We start from the raw sequence: 20,244 nt of genomic DNA on the forward strand, positions 1-20,244 counted from the left end.
AGAAAGCTTAATTAAGAGTTTCAATTGATTTCAGTAACTTCTTGTTCTTACAGAGCATTCCATTTAATGTGTCAAAGTAATTATTTAAGTCCAACTTAAAAAAAAAATGGAATTGCTATCAGCTGTAAATCTATTGAAGTCTATTTTCCCCCGCGGAATCGACAACAGTGACGCGCTGCGGTAAAGCATGTTTGTAGTCTTTTTGAAATCAAGCATAGTGGTCCTTTATGGCGAACGGATTTTTTTTTTTACTACATATTCTGGTAAATTCTCAATCGTTTTTTCTGTTGTACTGACTGACAAGACAGTTGTGCGCTGGGAACCAGGCTAGCGAATTTTGTGCATTATCGTATATTCATCGCAGAATGGGAATATCAGATGTAACATTTGACACAACTGGTGAGTGCATGACCGCTCCCTTTCTGATGTTCGATTTAGCGAACATAGCTATAACGTTTCTTTCAAACGATTGACTTTATCCTACGTTAGCTAGCTAACTAGCTGGAGCTACTTACTGTCTGTAACTACCTATCCTGTCCTCATTCCAGCTAATGTGGTCTCATCTCATAGTCCATAGTCATGCTTACAGGACTGAAGGACTAATGTAGAGCCAACAGATCACAATGGCCTAATTGATTAGTGTTTTCAGTTGGGCCATGCTGCATTGGATATGTGAAAAAATATTTTCATTGTCTGAACAAGAGTCCCAATATCATGCTCGATTTTCACGACCATCATGTCTCCAATCCCACTGCTTTATCAGCTACTTAATCAACAGAGTGAATATGAATGAATCATCATCCCTCAGACTATAGTAGACACAGTATGAATAAACTGCATAATGGTGATCAACAGAAATTCTCCAAGACTGCTTGCATGTTTCAGTTGGCTCCCTGTCTGTATCATGCTTAAAGATGTGTCCATGTGTATAGTAGATTCATAAGCTTGCCTCCCTAGTTGCTGTTGAGAGGCTGATATTGTTTCTATGCATCGTTCATGTTCATGGTGATACTATCAACATGTGCATAATAGATTATACATTAATCCATCCACTCCCATGTTTATGGTTCTCCCGGTTTCCCCTTCAGGTCCTGTGTTGGACTTGTCATCCCAGGGTCTGCAGAAGCTGGAGCCCAGTTTCACCTGCTCTGATGAAACGCACACGCTCATCCTGGACCGGAACCACATCATGAAACTAGACCATTTGGAGAGGAGCCAAGGCCTCCAACAGGTAGGCTCTCTGTAAGTGAGGTCTTGGTGGACTGTATATTCTTTAGATTAGGTTTTACGTTGTGTTTGCTCCCGTGTACTGGTAAGGACACAGATGACAGACAGGTAGGATTCCAGTTGAGGGGGTTTAATAATGCTGAAGAGGCACAGGCACAGAACAGCACCGCACAGTGTATGTAGTATGGATTGGATAAGGCACTTAGTGGTCTGTTAACTTTATTCAACCAAAGTGTGTGTGGAATATCAACAAGGACACACATGGGTCTTGGCTAACACAATGAAAGCTAACTGGTGGGAAAAAACATGGATGGCTGGAACTTTCTCTCGAGCTGATCTTCTTTGAGCTGAAGATTGCACAGCATGCACTACTCCACTTCACCGGTGGGCGGAGCTACAGCTCTTATATGATGAACTAACATTACTGATATGATTAACTACAAATACATCACAGCCTTTCACACACTCCCTCTTACTGGGTACTGTTACTTGATTGGTTGTGTGACTACATTTGCATTTCCACCAAGGCACATTAGATGGAATATGTTCAACTTAACTGTTGAACATGGTTGAATTCCTTATCTAATTTGTAAAATGGGCATTTACTACTTCTATATGTTGTTGCAAACTTGCAATGTACCACATTGGGTTGGATTAGTTCCATCTTTATTGTTTTGTTGTCTCATCCTGCCTTTCTTTCCTGTTTTCTTTGCTGTGCAGTTATCTGTTGTTGGAAACCGCCTGGTGCGAATGATGGGTGTGTGTCGTCTGACCGAGCTGAGAGTTCTGAACCTGCCCAATAACAGTATTGGCTATATTGAAGGGCTGCGAGACCTGCCACACCTGGAGTGGCTCAACTTGGCAGGCAACAACATCAAGGTGAGGTGAAAAAAGTGGACAAGGTACTCCCTCTATATTTGTGTACATTTTGTCTCCTGATCATGCAATCTGGATGTCCACTTTTCTCTCAGGTCATTGAGCAGCTCAACAACTGTGTGGCTCTCCAACACTTGGACCTGTCTGATAACAACATCTCCAACATTGGTGATGTTACCAAGCTGTTAGCCTTGAAGGTGAGAACAGGTCTTGCCTCTTGGCTTTTCAGAATTATGGGGATTCAGATAGAATTCTGGAGCAGTAAGTAGGAGAGTTTAAACCTGTCTAGGACTGGGGAACCCCTCGCCAACCCAACAGCCAATAAAATTGCAGGGAGCCAAATACAAATCAACAGAAATCTCATAAATCAAATTACAAGTATTAGGCACCATTTTTAAAGATACAATTCTCATTAATCCAGCCACAGTGTCTGATTTCAAAAATGCTTTACAGCGAAAGCTCCACAAACGATTGTTAGGTCACCTCCAACTCACAGAAAAACCCAGCCATTTTTCCAACCAAAGAGAGGAGTCACAACAAGCACAAATAGAGATAAAATTAATCACTAACCTTTGATGATCTTCATCAGATGACACTCATAGGACTTCATGTTACACAATACATGTATGTTTTGTTCGGTAAAGTTCATATTTATATCCAAAAATCGTATTTTACATTGGCATGTTAGATTCAGTAGTTCCAAAACATGCAGTGATATTGCAGAGAGCCATATGAATTCACATAAATACTCATAATAAATGTTGATGAAAATACAGCTATTATACATGAATCTTTAGATGCACTTCTCCTGAATGCAACCGCTGTGTCAGATTTGGAAAACTTTTTACGGAAAAAGCATAATCTGAGAACGGCACTCGGAGCCCAAACCAGCCAGAGAAATATCCGCCATGTTGGGTAGTCAACATTATTCATAAAAAGCATTTTCAAAAATCCCTTACCTTTGATGATCTTCATCAGAATGCACTCCCAGTAATCGCAGTTCCACAATAAATGCTTGTTTTGTTCGATAATGTCCATTTATGTCCAATAGCCTCTTTTGTTAGGGCGTTTGGTAAACAATCCAAAAGCGCGATCTGGTCCATTCGGACGAAACGTTCAAAAAGTTAGTGCCTTGCGAAAGTATTCTGCCCCCTTGAACTTTGCAACCTTTTGCCACATTTCAGGCTTCAAACATAAAGATATAAAACTGTATTTTTTTTGTGAAGAATCAACAAGTGGGACACAATCATGAAGTGGAACGACATTTATTGGATATTTCAAACTTTTTGTAACAAATCAAAAACTGAAAAATTGGGCGTGCAAAATTATTCAGCCCCCTTAAGTTAATACTTTGTAGCGCCACCTTTTGCTGCGATTACAGCTGTAAGTCGCTTGGGGTATGTCTCTCAGTTTTGCACATCGAGAGACTGAAATTTTTTCCCATTCCTCCTTGCAAAACAGCTCAAGCTCAGTGAGGTTGGATGGAGAGCATTTGTGAACAGCAGTTTTCAGTTCTTTCCACAGATTCTCGATTGGATTCAGGTCTGGACTTTGACTTGGCCATTGTAACACCTGGATATGTTTATTTTTGAACCATTCCATTGTAGATTTTGCTTTATGTTTTGGATCATTGTCTTGTTGGAAGACAAATCTCTGTCCCAGTCTCAGGTTATTTGCAGACTCCATCAGGTTTTCTTCCAGAATGGTCCTGTATTTGGCTCCATCCATCTTCCCATCAATTTTAACCATCTTCCCTGTCCCTGCTGAAGAAAAGCAGGCCCAAACCATGATGCTGCCACCACCATGTTTGACAGGGGGGCTGATGTGTTCAGGGTGATGAGCTGTGTTGCTTTTACGCCAAACATAACGTTTTGCATTGTTGCCAAAATGTTTAATTTTGGTTTCATCTGACCAGAGCACCTTCTTCCACATGTTTGGTGTGTCTCCCAGGTGGCTTGTGGCAAACTTTAAACGACACTTTTTATGGATATTTTTAAGAAATGGCTTTCTTCTTGCCACTCTTCCATAAAGGCCAGATTTGTACAATATACGACTGCTTGTTGTCCTATGGACAGAGTCTCCCACCTCAGCTGTAGATCTCTGCAGTTCATCCAGAGTGATCATGGGCCTCTTGGCTGCATTTCTGATCAGTCTTCTCCTTGTATGAGCTGAAAGTTTAGAGGGACGGCCAGGTCTTGGTAGATTTGCAGTGGTCTGATACTCCTTCCATTTCAATATTATTGCTTGCACAGTGCTCCTTGGGATGTTTAAAGCTTGGGAAATCTTTTTGTATCCAAATCCGGCTTTAAACTTCTTCACAACAGTATCTCGGACCTGCCTGGTGTGTTCCTTGTTCTTCATGATGCTCTCTGCGCTTTTAACGGACCTCTGAGACTATCACAGTGCAGGTGCATTTATACGGAGACTTGATTACACACAGGTGGATTGTATTTATCATTAGTCATTTAGGTCAACATTGGATCATTCAGAGATCCTCACTGAACTTCTGGAGAGAGTTTGCTGCACTGAAAGTAAAGGGGCTGAATAATTTTGCACGCCCAATTTTTCAGTTTTTGATTTGTTAAAAAAGTTTGAAATATCCAATAAATGTCGTTCCACTTCATGATTGTGTCCCACTTGTTGTTGATTCTTCACAAAAAAATACAGTTTTATATCTTTGTTTGAAGCCTGAAATGTGGCAAAAGGTCGCAAAGTTCAAGGGGGGCCGAATACTTTCGCAAGGCACTGTATATTACAGGTCAAAGAAACTTCTCAAACTAAGTATAGAATCAATCTTTAGGATGTTTTTATCATTAAAGTTCAATATTGTTCCAACCGGAGAATTCCATTGTCTGTAGAATTGCACTGGAATGAGTGCAACACCTCAAGTGAAAGCGTGTGACTGAGAACGAGGCTGTAGGCAGACCCCTTAGTAAAACATCTCTCATCTGGCTCCCCTTCACATGAGCAGCCTAAAACCACGTTCTAAAGATTGCTGACATCTCGTGGAAGCCTTAGGAAGTGAAAAATAACCCATATCCCACTGTGTATTCGATAGGGGTGAGTTTAAAAACTACAAACCTCAGATTTCCCACTTCCTGTTTGGATTTTTTTCTCAGGTTTTTGCCTGCCATATGAGTTCTGTTTATACTCAGACATCATTCCAACAGTTTTACGCTATTCACGCTATTCATCCAAAAGTGAAAATGCTGCCCCCTATCCCAAACAAGTTAAGTGATTGGTTGTGGTGTTGATTGACTGGCTGCCATTTCTCTTGCAGACCCTTCTCCTCCATGGAAATAGCATTACGACGCTGCAGACCGTTCCCACTCATTTGCCCATCCATCTGTCCATCCTCTCCCTGGCAGAGAATGAAATTCGAGACCTCAATGAGGTAAAGACCCTTCCTTTTTGTTCCTTTTGCACTCTCACCTGCTCAGCTTTTACAACCATCTCTCTCCTAGTTCTCTCTCACCTGCTTGTCTCTTTCTTTCTCTCTCTCTCTGCCTCTGACAGGTCTCCTACCTGGCACCCCTCCATGACCTGGAACAGCTCTCCATTATGACTAACCCCTGCGTCATGGTAACACACTCGTTGCCTGGATACGACTACCGGCCGTACATCATGAGCTGGTGTCTGAATCTCAAGATCCTGGATGGATATGTGGTGTCTCAGAAAGAAGGGTGAGACTAGTTCCAGAACTCTCAAATACCAGCTTGGCATGGGAAGGGGGGTAGGCAGGGATTGAGATTAAGGGTTTCCCTATTGCCCGAGGAAGTGACTTGAGGAGTTGCACAAGTTGAGCCTGCTCTAAGATAATAACCAAAATGCAAAGAATTCCAGTAGTCTGGTCTTTCTGGTTCCTCCTGTTTGTAGGTGAAAATAGCTACTTAACATTTTTGTGCAAGTGATCATAATCTTTGGGCAATCAAAAAATACTCCTGACTTGCCCAGAGGGGCGAGAGCCTTTCAGACCATAATGTCAATCCCTTGGTAGGGAAATGGACTTGTGACTCTGCCATGTCGTATTATCCAGTTATACCATCCAAGTGTTGAGTGATGATCACTCTTATTGCTGGTGATTAATGTCTCTAATGTCTGATCTCAGGTTGAAGGCAGAGTGGCTGTACAGCCAGGGCAAAGGTCGATCATACCGGCCAGGTCAGCACATGCAGCTGGTCCAGTACTTAGCCACCGTGTGCCCTTTGACCTCCACGACAGCCCTGGAGACCGCGGAGGATGCCAAGCTGGAGAAGATCCTCAGCAAGCAGAGGTAGGAGAATGCATTCACAAAAGGACTGTGATGCCAACAAACTATCACACAGGTAGTGGATGTGTTCTCCTCCCTGTGATCACATGGAAAAAGTGCCAAATATAAATCCTACCCATTGTCAGAATCCATTTGACATAAAACTGGATCCATCTGTGGCTTTTCTGCTTAGTTTTTGTCATTTACCTTGCGGTACCTTGAAGTTATCTTTTAACCAGATGAGAAATATGAAGTAGATGAGACAGCTTGCACAATCATTGAAATGACTGTTTAATTACTCTCTCCTTTGTATCACATTAGTTAACCAGGGGGCCTGTGTGTGTATATATACAGGTTCCACCAGAGGCAGCTCCTGCAGCAGACCCAGGGGGGCTTCACCAGCCCTCCCCGCCCCACCCAACTGGATGTGGAGACTCAAAGCCCCCGCCATGTGCCTCTGATAGAGGACGACAGAACCACAACGCCTGTGACTGCTCCATCAGCCAGACAGACAGGTGGAGGACATGAACTCTACCTGTGTTTCTCTCAATTCTGTAACTCGTCAATCAATCCCCATGTGTGTCTGGTGTGTAAATCTAATCTCTTCTTTGTGTGTGTGCATATGTTCAGAGCTAGCGACGGTGCAGGTGAACACCTGGCTAGGCTGCGACCACTCCCAGGCGGCCTCACCTCCTCTCCGTAGCCTCAGGGGTGTGGAGGAGCGCCTCTACCTGGAGGACGTCCAAAGCCAGACAGATGAGGACAAACTCAACGGCAGCCTGCTCTCCTCCGAGTCCACCTTCCTCCTCGTCACCTCTGAACCCCCCTGCTCTGACAGCGAGGATGAGACAGAGACGTTTGAGCATGACTCACTGGTGCCCGAACACCCCATTCATCCCAAAAAGACCCTTGCTGAAAAGACCCTACAGGCACCCTTGGGGAAAGGGAGTGAGAGCCAGAAGGAGAGAGAGATGGAGAGAGAAAGGGTGTCAGGTGACAGCCACCTCACCTGTACCTTAACCTCAACTGCCGGTCTACCTATGATGGGAGATGACCAATCACAGACCAATGACAGCACTCCGCTCCAGGGAGCATACTCAAACTGCAATGCTGTAGAGGTGAGGGCAGGGTCGAAGCAGGAAGATAAAGCATTAGTGAGATGTGATAGGGTGGGTCGCTGTGAGGCGGACAGGGCAGCCGTCAGGATCCAGGCATGGTGGAGGGGAATGTGGACTCGGCGCTGCCACCCGCTGGCCAAAGAGGTGCGGTGTGAGATCCGCCTGCGCAGGATGCAGGAGCACATAGTCTTCCTTTCTGGAGAGTTTGAGAGGTATGGAACAGACCCCAAGAAATCCAAGGGCTGCGTTCCTATTCTCTACTCTTTTCCAGAAGGTTGCTCTCATTCACTCCCCCTCATGCATTAAAAAGCATTGGATTGCTGCGTACATGCCTGATGGGAGTTTCCACCATATTCCTCTCACCAGTCCATTCCTTTCAAATTCATGAGGGGCAGTGTACGAGTGCACACTCAAGGAGAAGGGTAGAGAATTGGAGTTTAGACACTGTTCTCCAGTCCTGGTCCACAAAGTGTGCAGACTTCACCAGTTTCAATCAGTCCACTAGTAATAATGTATTAAATTTGTAAATTGATTTTAATTACAAAACAAATCTTAAAGCTCATAGAATAAAATATAAACTGCTACTAGTTATAAAGCCCTCAATTAGTTGGATCATGTCTGTTGGCACTAAGCTTGAACACAACCAGACAAGTTGTGATTGTGCATGAGGTATTACCAATGTCATATGAGCATGGTTCATTACTATGTCTGGATGGTGATGCCTAAAAGGCATGGTTCATTACTATGTCTGGATGGTGTTGCCTAAAAGGCATGGTTCATTACTATGTCTGGATGGTGTTGCCTAAAAGGCATGGTTCATTACTATGTCTGGATGATGTTGCCTAAAAGGCATGGTTCATTACTATGTCTGGATGGTGTTGCCTAAAAGGCATGGTTCATTACTATGTCTGGATGATGTTGCCTAAAAGGCATGGTTCATTACTATGTCTGGATGGTGTTGCCTAAAAGGCATGGTTCATTACTATGTCTGGATGGTGTTGCCTAAAAGGCATGGTTCATTACTATGTCTGGATGGTGTTGCCTAAAAGGCATGGTTCATTACTATGTCTGGATGGTGTTGCCTAAAAGGCATGGTTCATTACTATGTCTGGATGGTGTTGCCTAAAAGGCATGGTTCATTACTATGTCTGGATGGTGATGCCTAAAAGGCATGGTTCATTACTATGTCTGGATGGTGATGCCTAAAAGGCATGGTTCATTACTATGTCTGGATGGTGATGCCTAAAAGGCATGGTTCATTACTATGTCTGGATGGTGTTGCCTAAAAGGCATGGTTCATTACTATGTCTGGATGGTGTTGCCTAAAAGGCATTTGTTTATAGACTTGCTGGTGAGCTAGATAAGAAACTGGCAAGAATATTTCCATACAAAACTTCAATTCCCATTTAAAAATAGCAGACATTTAGCCTTTTGTAAGGAGTGCACAAAGCGTTGTCTTTGGCCAAGCTCCAGAATATAGCTATAGCCATTGGAATGTTGGAAGCCTTGTTCTCCTGCAACAGAGTGCCATTTTTTATGTACAGTTGAAGTCGGAAGTTTACATGCAAATGTATTTTATATAAGTTTAAATGAAACTTACGACTTCAACTGTATATACAGTGGGGCAAAAAAGTATTTAGTCAGCCACCAATTCTGCAAGTTCTCCCACTTAAAAAGATGAGGCCTGTAATTTTCATCATAGTTGAAGTGTACCTATGACAGACAAAATGAGAAAATAAATCCAGAAAATCACATTGTAGGAATTTTTTAATGAATTTATTTGCAAATCATGGTGGAAAATAAGTATTTGGTCACCTACAAACAAGCAAGATTTCTGGCTCTCACAGACCTGTAACTTCTTTAAGAGGCTCCTCTTTATTTTAAGAATGTGAAATGTCAGAATAATAGTAGAGAATGATTTATCAGCTTTTATTTCTTTCATCTCATTCCCAGTGGGTTAGAAGTTTACATACACTCAATTAGTATTTGGTAGCATTGCCTTTAAATTGTTTAACTTGGGTCTAACATTTCGGGTAGCCTTCCATAAGCTTCCCACAATAAGTTGGGTGCATTTTGTCCCATTTCAGGTTTGTAGGCCTCCTTGCTCGCACATGCTTTTTCAGTTCTGCCCACAAATTTTCTATAGGATTGAGGTCAGGGCTTTGTGATGGCCACTCCAATACCTTGACTTTGTTGTCCTTAAGCCATTTTGCCACAACTTTGGAGGTATGCTTGGTGTCATCGTCCATTTGGAAGACCCATTTGCGACCAAGCTTTAACTTCCTGACTGATGTCTAGAGATGTTGCTTCAATATATCCACATAATTTTCTGTCCTCATGATGCCATCTATTTTGTGAAGTGCACCAGTCCCTCCTGCAGCAAAGCACCCCCACAACATGATGCTGCCACCCCTGTGCTTCACGGCTGGGATAGTGTTCTTCGGCTTGCAAGCTTTCCCCCTTTTTCCTCCAAACATAACAATGGTGATTATGGCCAAACCGTTTTATTTCATCAGACCAGAGGACATTTCTCCAAGAAGTACAATCTTTGTCCCCATGTGCAGTTGCAAACCGTAGTCTGGATTTTTTATGGCGGTTTTGGAGCAGTGGCTTATTCCTTGCTAAGCGGCCTTTCAGGTTATGTCGATATAGGACTTGTTTTACTGTGGATATAGATACTTTTGTACCTGTTTCCTCCAGCATCTTCACAAGGTCCTTTGCTGTTGCTCTGGGATTGATTTGCACTTTTTGCACCAAAGTACGTTCAACTCTAGGAGACAGAACGCGTCTCCTTCCTGAGCGGTATGACGGCTGCGTGGTCCCATGGTGTTTATACTTGCGTACTATTGTTTGTACAATACCTTCAGGCGTTTGGAAATTGCTCCCAAGGATGAACCAGACCACAATTTTTATACTTGTGTACTATTGTTTGTACAGATGAACGTGGTACCGTCAGGCGTTTGGAAATTGCTCCCAAGGATGAACCAGACTTGTGGAGGTCTACAATTGTTTTTCTGAGGTCTTGTCTGATTTCTTTTGATTTTCCCATGATGTCAAGCAGAGAGGCACTAATTTTGAAGGTAGCCCTTGCAATACATCCACAGGTACACCTCCAAAAAAGCTATGACATCCTTTTTGGGAATTTTCCAAACTGTTTAAAGGCACAGTCAACTTAGTGTATGTAAACTTCTGACCCACTGGAATTGTGATACAGTGAATTATAAGTGAAATAATCTGTCTGTAAACAATTGTTGGAAAAATTACTTGTGTCTTCGTGCACATAGTAGATGTCCTAACCGACTTCCCAAAACTATAGTTTTAGTTTGTGTTGAAAAACAAGTTTTAATGACTCCAACCTAAGTGTATGTAAACTTTTGACTTCAACTGTAACTAGCTAGCTCTTTCAACACTTCTGATGGCACACCCAGATAAGTCTGAAGGATGAAGGTATCAAGCTCTTTCTGTTGAAGATCACATATCAGACAAATATGTCAAATTCTTCCAAAGAATACTCTGTTTGTGTTCAGAGTGAGGCAGCAGCATGAAGAGGAGAGATTGAAGAGACTGGTACAGGAGGAGGCTGTGAGGTTTCTATGGAGGCAGGTCAGTGATAAACAAGCTCATGCATCAAATGTAAATGCACATACACACACCCTTTCTCACTCCTTCTCCCCATCTCTCTGCAGCTTCAGTCCATGCAGCAGTGGCAGTGTTCTGTAGAGGGGCAGCTGGCCAGCGTGACTCAGGCCGGGTCATCTCTTGCTCCAGCCCTGACCTCCGGGCTCTGTGACCTCCCAGCTCTTCGACTCCCCCTACCTCTGGCCTCCAGCACTGCAAACCCAGCCTGTACAGTCCTCTCCTTCCCAGACTCGGGGTTCCAGTCAACAGATGAACTGCAGGTGGGGCAGGAAGACACCTTCCTGAGCTGTGGGACGGGCGACTTTCTGGAGACTGTGCGGCCGTTGGTCGTGGGGGGGTTCCTGGCTCCTTGTGGTGGGGGGAACAGTCAGGACTGCAGTCTGCTGGAGCAGTACCTGTCCTCCGTGCAACAGAGAGAGGAGGCAGAGGGGGGTGCCAGCGACAGAACAGGCACACCACAGCCGCCCTCATCTGCCGAAACGGCACAGCCTGACTCCCCCACTCAGAACACAGGAGACAGACTCAGAGCAGCAACACACACACTGGAAAGTCCAATTTGAAGTGCCTGTCCTGCTCCTAGTCTTCTGTGATTGGCTAAGAGACTGCCCATAAACTCAGTCAATCTGTGCTGATGAATGTTATTGATGGCTCTAACAGTGCCTCATAGACCTTACTGACTAACATCCATATAGCGAGTGGCATACGGACTCACAAATGTGTATACATTCATATAGCCTGGATGACTTAAATCTCTTGGACTGCTGCTAGCCTGGAGACCTGACTGTTCCTGCATTCAATAATGCTTTGTTGGTTGCCATGATTTGTCAGTCCAAGGACAATTAGGCTAATGCTTGATTTACATTCGGGCGACGTGGGAACGGTAGTCCCAGCAAACCTAACCTTAATTAATTTCGACCCCTGTGCCTAAGTCTTTTTTTCTGCTGGTTGAATCTACACTTCCTTTAAGTATTAAGTCCATCTACCCTCCAACTTTGGTCATCTGCAACTTCCCTGTTTGTCATGCTCATGCAGTGGTTGAAAAAGTACCCAGTTGTCATACTTGAGTAAAAGTAAAGATTTTTTAATAGAAAATGACTGGAGTGAAAGTCGCCAAGTAAAAGTCTAGAAGTATTTGGTTTTAAATATACTTAAGTATCAAAAGTACAATTATAAATTTCAAATTGCTTATATTAAGAAAACCAGATCACATAATTGTGTTTTCTCTTTACGGATAGCCAGGAGCATGCTCCAACACTTACACATCCTTTACAAACGAAGCATGTGTTTTGGTAGTCTGCCAGATCAGAGGCAGTAGGGATGACCAGGGATGTTCTCTTGAGAAGTGTGAGAATTAGACCACTTTCCTGTCCTGCTAAGTATTCAAAATATAACAAGTACTTTTGCGTGTCAAGGAATATGTATTGAGTAAAACGTACAACTTTCTTTAGGAATGTAGTGAAGTAAAGATGTAAAAATTATAAATAGTAAAGTATAGATAACCAAAAAAAAAGTAGTACTTTCAAGTATTTTTTACTTAAGTACTTAACATAACGTTAGCACAGGGCGTAATCTGTATTTATCCATCACATAATGGTATTTGTTATGTCATTTTCCTTCTTGTTCTCAGTTTCACAGACCACAACCCTCCTAAAGCCCATTCCAAACCCCTTAACCACCAAACCCTAAACCTTCATTACCCATCCTCGCTGCCTTTTCTGTATGAATAAATATCAAAGCGGGACCCTCGCTTTCTGGCGTTCATTATGCATTCTCACCGATAACCCACAGTGGCAATATAACCCAGCAGTCAGTAACGCTATACATCATTTATAGGGCTGTCAGTGTTTATCAGTTAACCTTTAGTCATATAAGTGCACTTTAAAAAAAATAAGTGTGCATTGTTGACCTGACGCATGAAAGAAAGTCATGACTGGGCTGATGGAAACATGAATTGCTCTTAAAATTGTATAAATGCCTACAGACAACTTGTTTGCTTGACATTTTGTGTCTGTAAAATTAATTATGCGAGAAATGGCATCACGAAACTTGGAGTCACGTGATATGTTTTGTGGTCCTCCCACGACAACTCGGGAAAGCTTGCAGTTTATTAGGCTACAAATTAAATAAATTATGAACTTCACAGAGTGGTGAATGTCCGAGGTGATGAGTTTGATACTCCTTTCCAATAAATATTGAGTCTTATTCTGGTGACATGATGATCGATGCTTGGCTGCCATTTAACAAATACAAATAATATCGCATGCGTCCATAATGATCTCAATGTATACTGAACAAAAATATAAACGCAACATGAAAAGAAATGTTCCATTCCCACAAAAACTGTATTTCTCTCAAATTTTGTGCACAAATTTGTTTACATCCGAGTTATTGAGCATTTGTCCTTTGCCAAAATATGCCACACCTGTCAGGTGGATGGATTATCAAGAAGCTGATTAAACAGCATGATCAATACACAGGTGCACCTTGTGCTGGAGACAATAAAATGCCACAGATGTCAAGTTTTGAAGAAGCGTGCAATTGGCATGCCGACTAGAGGAATGTCTACCAAAGCTGTTGCCAGATAATTGAATGTTCATTTCTCTACTATTTGCCGTCTCAAAACATAATTTTAGAGAATTTGGCAGTAAGTCCAACCGGACACACAACTGTAACCACACCAGCCCAGAACCTCCACATCCGGTTTCTTCACTTGCAGGATCGTCTGAGACCAGCCATCCAGACAGCTGATGAACTTGAGGAGTATTTCCATCAATAATAAAACCATTTTGTGGGGCAAACTCATTCTGATTGGCTGGGCCTGGCTCCCCAGTGGGTGGGTCTATGCTCTCCCAGGCCAGTGGGAGGGGGAACCTGAAAACCAGCTGTTGTTGGCAGAGGTTAGCAAATATTTTTGGTCTATTAACCAATTTCCCACAACTCCTGCCCTTGCAAACCTGCTAATTAGAAGGTCCTGTATAGATTATATTTTCAACCAGCAACTATCAGAAATAACATTGCTACATTTTTTCCACACTTTTATAGTGTTCGTTTCATCAGCTATTGTACAATATGACACCAAACAGAAAAAAATGACTTCACTGGGCCTTTAACTCTGCTTTTAGTTTTTGGATAACTGCAGTCCAAGTTCAAGCAGGTGTGTACCTCTTGCTGCTGCTTGTGTAGCTGTTCCAATCATTGCTAAGAAATTAACAATTCAAACCAATCATTGCCGGCGAGTCATTACAATGTCGTCCACGACAACAACACAATGTACAGGTACATATAGTGAATTCAAGCGTGCGCCTGTCATTCATTCATCATGGAATAAAGTAAGGAATATGGGCATGTGTGCTACTGATCTGTTGGGGAAATAATGAGCTAAATATCAACATAACTAATGTCCTCCTCAGTGGTGTTTGAAGCAGAGAGGAACGCTTTCCCAACGCCGTCCTTGCTCTAAAAGAATGGTCAGGACCAACTTATAAATAAGATGCCGTTGGAATAAGAGTGTGTAAGTAAATAGAGGCGAGATGTAACATAAGTGAATACAATTAATAGGTCATTGATGGCCTCTTCAGATGTTGAAAACATTTGGTCACGTGACCGAGGTCAGATATTTGCCTTTAGTTTTCCTTAAGTCCACCAACAGTAGTTAGGGACTGTCAACATAGTGACAAATCAAATTTCAATAGCTCTTTAACCATTACTCCTAAAAAACTTTCAAAACTGGTTCTACCTAATCCGATGGCATAGACACACATTGCACACACTTTTTTTTGTCGGTTTACACTACACACTAAAATTATTATTATTATTTTTTTATTCAATAGCGCCTTGGTCATGTGACCCACACACCTCAAACAAGGTTCATAATGTAAACTCAGTGGGCCTACACACTGGACAACCTTTTGTTGGTCCAATTTTTAAAAGATTCAAATTTCAATAGCTCTTTAGTCTTATGACCTACAAACTACTTTCAGAATATCCACTGATTAGCCTTATATGTAGCACAACCTTTTGTTTGTCCATTTTCATCTCACACGATTTTACATTAATTTGGTCAACTTTCTAATTTCAATAGCTCCTTGGTCATGTGACCTACTGGACTCAAACAAGGTTCAGAAAGTCCACTAACTACCCTTCTATATTGCACACCCTTTAGTTTGTCCATTTTCATCTCATGCGGTTTTACATGAAATTTTAAACGTTTTACATTTCAATAGTTCCCTGGTCATGTGACCTACACGCCTCAAACTACTTTCAGAATATCCACCGATTAGCCTTATACATGGCACACCCGTTTGTATGTCCTTTTTCATCTCACACGATTTTACATTAATTGCCTGCTCTGTTCCCCTGAAGGACAGTGTAACTCACACACCTATTCACTTGGGCCTTCCTGACCTCTAGGCAGGTTCCCATTGACCTGATGATCTCTGACTCCAGGCCTCTAGGCCTACACTCCCTGCCTGCCTGCCTACCCTCTCCCTGGGCCTGAGAGTGTATAGCATACTCCCTGCAACTCCACACCTACTCTCCCTACCCAGTCAACACCCCTCTCACTGCGCATCACCACGTCCTGGCCAGGGCTCAACCATCTCCATAACCTTGCCCACCAAGCGAACCGGGGCAACCACACTAAGACGTCTACATTTCCACTGTCAAGAACCATGTGCACCTGGTAACCCAAAACAGGCTCTGTGCACTTGGTGACCTGCCTGCTTTTTTTAGTCTCTGAGTGGGGCTCTCAGGGTTGCGCATTGGTCCTGATACCTGATTCGAATCCAGGCTGCATCACATCCGGCTGTGATTGGGCGGCGCACAATTGGCCCAGCGCCGTCTGGGTTTGGCCGGGGTAGGCCGTCATTGTAAATAAGAATTTGTTCTTAACTGACTTGCCTAGTTAAAAAGGTTAAATAAAAAAATAATAATTCAAGTCCCAACTCCAACCTCCACGGCCCCCGTGTCCGGCCGCCCCTGCTCGGACTCTTGAGTGCCTCCCGCCTTGATGGAGGCCTCCTCGTGCACCTGGGGACTCTTTGACTTCCACAGTGAGTCCAAACCTGACACAGTCCCACTAGAGGACGACCCGGGTGGTTGGGCAACCACCACCTAGCCCCCTACCTATCTAGAGCCCCATGTCAATGTCTTACGCCTTCTACCCACCTGCCTGGGCTCTGTCACACTCTGTGTCTGGCCTCTGGCCCTTCTGTGTCCACCTGGTAACCCGTAAGTAAAGGAGGAGGATGGTGGAGGAAAACGTCTTCCGTCCCCGACAAAAGCTTGGATCGAGGGTTGACTTTCAATAGATCGCAGCGAGTGAGCTGTTCTCCTACGTAAGAAACCCTGACCCAGAATCAGGTCGTCTATGAGTGATTTATCACCAGGTTCCCCACAAACATGCAGTTTGCATCAGGAGAGGGGCGACAACCCATTACTAACGGCTCTACTCACCTGCCAAAAGAAGCAGGCTATCCCGGGACAACTGAAGATCCGCGGCGCTACGATATCGTTACATTTAGGGGGGGATTCTGACTTAGAGGCGTTCAGTCATAATCCCACAGATAGCCTCGCACCATTGGCTCCTCAGCCAAGCACATAGACCAAATGTGCTTGGGTGATTTGAGTGCGACCGCAACAGGTGGGTATGCTCCTTTTGAATTTCATGAAGTTGACATTCGGTGATCCGTGCCCAGTGGGAACCTAAGGCTTCTTCCGTCCGATTTATGGGTCTGAAGCAAATCAATGGGTGTCGATGGTACTACCCACATCAGATGTAGGCCTCCCTCCCCAGACAAGCTGGAGATACCTCTCCCTACTTTGTAGGGCATGATCCAGATCCTTGCAATGCCCTACCACTCCAGGGCCAATGGGTTTAGTCTCCGCCTCAAGTCTAGGGAGCATAGAGGAGACCTCCCCACCTACAATGTGTGGTGTCCCGCACTCAGGTAAGCCTGAGGCCTGGTAGTGTCAGCTAATGGTAAGGCACATGCCATCTCCACTACATGCTCCAAAGAGAGTGGAGGAGAGCTCCCACAGAATGTCGGACACCACCCCGATGAACCCCCGCACGCAACCCCTTGCGAGACCACGCACGAGAGCCCCCGAGATGGGCCGCACAACGAACTTCCAACGGTGGCGAGAGGAGGGTGACGGAGCGACAGATGAAAATGGACAAACCAAAGGGTGTGCAATATAGAAGGGTAGTCAGTGGACATTCTAAACCATGTTTGATTCCAGTAGGTCACATCCTGTAATAATCTAATGATTGTGTCACGATATTAGGGTCAGCAGAAAATGGTCAAACACATCCTGATCCAGAGACCCATCTTCCAGCTGTCAGAGAGACTGGCCTACTCCCACAGCCTTAAGCAGGCCAAAGCCCTTCCAGCAGGTCTGTCTTTTGATCACACCTACTGTATGCTGTTTGGCCCCACCTCACATATTTCTTTAACTCCCTGCTCTCCTGTGTGGGTGTGTGAGAGTGTTTTACAGAACATACAGTGTACAGGTGTGTGTGTAAACCTAAAAGTAAGAGTCAGTGTCCTATTTGCACAGGTGAGGTTCCGGTGGTCTAACTGAAGTACACGTCCCTATCGTTGGAGAGCCCGTTTGATCACGACCAGGTGGAGGGGTATGTGAGGGAGACACTGCTCCTCTTGCGCCGGGCCATCTACACCCAGCGGTCCATCCTCTTCCTTCCACAACATTGGCCTCCTCTCCTTCCAACACCTATAGTCTAGAAATTATACAGTATAGACATTTGGGATCATTGTTTCTGGTGCTGGATAGCAAAACAAAAGTCTTATGGAAAAAGTAGATGTCCACAATTCTGATATGCACCCAAAACAGTGATTAGTTAATGAGACGCACAAGGCGTGGCACGTTTTGATCCCCATTGGGATCTCGTTGAAGTAGTGTTTGTGGCTACTACACTGCACAGACTAAGTTACTGACGCAGTATAGCTGTCAACAAGACTATAGCAATGGGTTAAGTTTGAAAGTGAAGAGAGATATTGAATTAGTTTGAGGTCCAGAGATCATCTGGAAATGTAACGTCTTTACTTTGTCTCATCACCAGGGTCAGGATGAAGTTCTAAAGGAACTTTGTCACTGCCAGGGTGCTCTGGACTCTCTCCAATGTGTGCAACTTGACTTACTCCTTATAAAGTCCTTTTGTAACTGGTTGGTTGTAACACTACTACACAATTGGTCATGCAACATCAGTAGACGATCCTAGAGAGGTTTGGATATCATAAGAGAGAACATTGGAGATTTTATGTGTTTTTTAATCTTGTAAAAGATTCTGAGATGAGCGCTGTGTGCATACTTCTGTTGCACCTTCAGCGTCTGTATGTGTGGGGGTGGGTGTGTCTATGTTCTGATCTGTGTCAATGTGTGTGTTTGTGGTTCCAGGGGCTGGACATCAGTAAATGTCTGGTGTCTGCCAGCCAGCAGAGAGACAAAGGGACGGGCTGCATTCATCAGGACCATTGAATGGCTTCAAACTGTTGCTGAAGCAATATATTTTTTGCACAATAACTTTGTGGAGGAGAGAGGAGCAGGTAGAGGGACATCAACTCTGAGAGGATCAGTGTCCAACAGATGAGCTAGAAGAGTGTGAGTCATCTGGCACAGCTGTTATCTTTGAAATATGTTACTAATCCTTGGGGAAGCTTGTTACATTACTGCTGTTGTGTGTTCTGTAGGAGTCGTGTTTCCTGTGCAAGCACCATGCTCAGCAGAATGTACCGGTGTACATGGGTGGAAATACTGAGAGAGAAGCAGGAGGAAAACATCCTACTGCACAACGAGCAGGAGAGAGATCAGCTAAACCTGCAGAGGGAACAGGCAAGCTCACATACACACACACACACACATCCTCAGCAATTATAGAAATACAACAATACAAAACCATGATTACTGGAGAATAATTACCCGAAGGGACCACCTCCAGATTTCAGAATAGACAGATGTTTTTCACCCTATTTTTACCTACTGAGTCAAGTAGTGAGGAAGCTGAGGAAGTCACAGAGGGACAGGAACAAGTGATGAACCTACTTTCTCTCTCTCAGGCTGAGCAGCAGCTGATTCGGGAGAACAGAGGGTGGCAGCATTTAACCTGGGTGTGGCTGAGGCAGCGAGGAAAACCTCTGCCTCAAGACCCATCAGGTTCTATGTGAGTCCCTGTGAATACTTCTATTTAATTTGATGTGTTTCTCCACTGAGATCTATAGTAACTTCACGGCCTCCTCCCCAGGGCTCGTTCAACTTCCGGGGCCGCCCGCTGATGACCCCGCGGCTGCCCAAGCAGAGGCAGTACCTGCAGGAGCAGGCTGACAGCAGACGGAGCAGACAGATACAGGCCCACCAAGCACAGGACCTCATACACCGCCTGCGACAGGTTCAGCTAGCAGCCGAGTGAGAGTGTGTGTGTGTGTGTGTGTGTGAGAGAGAGTGCAGTGTGTGAGGGGGAGCAAGTGCACAATTTCAGAGAGAGGTGTAAAGAAATAGAATTCAGCAAGGGTCTATATATCCTCTTTGCTTTGCAGCTGGAGGAGCTCAGCAGGACAGGCAGTCGGCCTCGGAGGGTACCCAGTTTGTCCTGTACGACTGTGCCCCCCAGGCGATAGCGGAGCAGAGGGCCAGGGAGCTGTATCTGCACCAGCTCCACAGCACCAACAAGAGGAAGAGGGGGGCACAGCTCCACCGGGCCGCCAAGCACAGGAGAGAGACGGACATGATCAACAGGACCAACAGAAAGTGAGAGAAAGAGGGAGGGAAGGGAACAGACTTTGGTAGAGGCTTTGAGAGGGAGTGGTACTCATCTGCTACTTCCATTCAACACAGTTTTGAAAATATCAGAACCAAATCGAGTAGATGACAAGCACATGCAAGATCTGGTTCTGGATTTGGAGATGAATGACATAGCAATATACTAAAGAATGGTTATGATTGATGGGGAGCAGCACCAATGATTGTTTCCCTCCCCTAGGATGATAACTCACCGGATCCTTCGCCATGATAGGCAAAGAGGAGACGTGGGAGTGGAGCATGGAAACGAAGAGACTCAGAGAACCGGATATAATGTGTATTATAAACTGGGTGGTACAAGCCCTGAATGCTGATTTGCTG

General features: G+C 44.2%; 1 protein-coding gene across 2 annotated transcripts; it reads left to right on the forward strand.

Moving 5' to 3' along the window:
- Positions 1 to 184: 184 nt before the first annotated feature.
- On the forward strand, positions 185 to 13,094 carry LOC135547323 (centrosomal protein of 97 kDa-like). 2 transcript variants are annotated; one of them, XM_064976210.1, is made up of 11 exons: positions 185 to 399; positions 1,089 to 1,231; positions 1,948 to 2,106; positions 2,199 to 2,300; positions 5,384 to 5,497; positions 5,620 to 5,786; positions 6,212 to 6,376; positions 6,707 to 6,867; positions 6,983 to 7,682; positions 10,998 to 11,073; positions 11,157 to 13,094. In XM_064976210.1, the coding sequence occupies exons 1-11, from the start codon at positions 366 to 368 to the stop codon at positions 11,667 to 11,669; spliced, it is 2,334 nt and encodes a 777-aa protein (XP_064832282.1). In that variant the 5' UTR covers positions 185 to 365; the 3' UTR covers positions 11,670 to 13,094. The 2 variants fall into 2 exon arrangements, with proteins under 2 accessions (XP_064832282.1, XP_064832283.1); XM_064976211.1 differs by lacking the exon at positions 185 to 399 and having other exon boundaries at positions 1,164 to 1,242.
- Positions 13,095 to 20,244: the final 7,150 nt, after the last annotated feature.

The sequence above is a fragment of the Oncorhynchus masou genome, chromosome 10 (assembly GCF_036934945.1).
Source record: "Oncorhynchus masou masou isolate Uvic2021 chromosome 10, UVic_Omas_1.1, whole genome shotgun sequence".
Taxonomy (NCBI): Eukaryota; Metazoa; Chordata; class Actinopteri; order Salmoniformes; family Salmonidae; genus Oncorhynchus; species Oncorhynchus masou.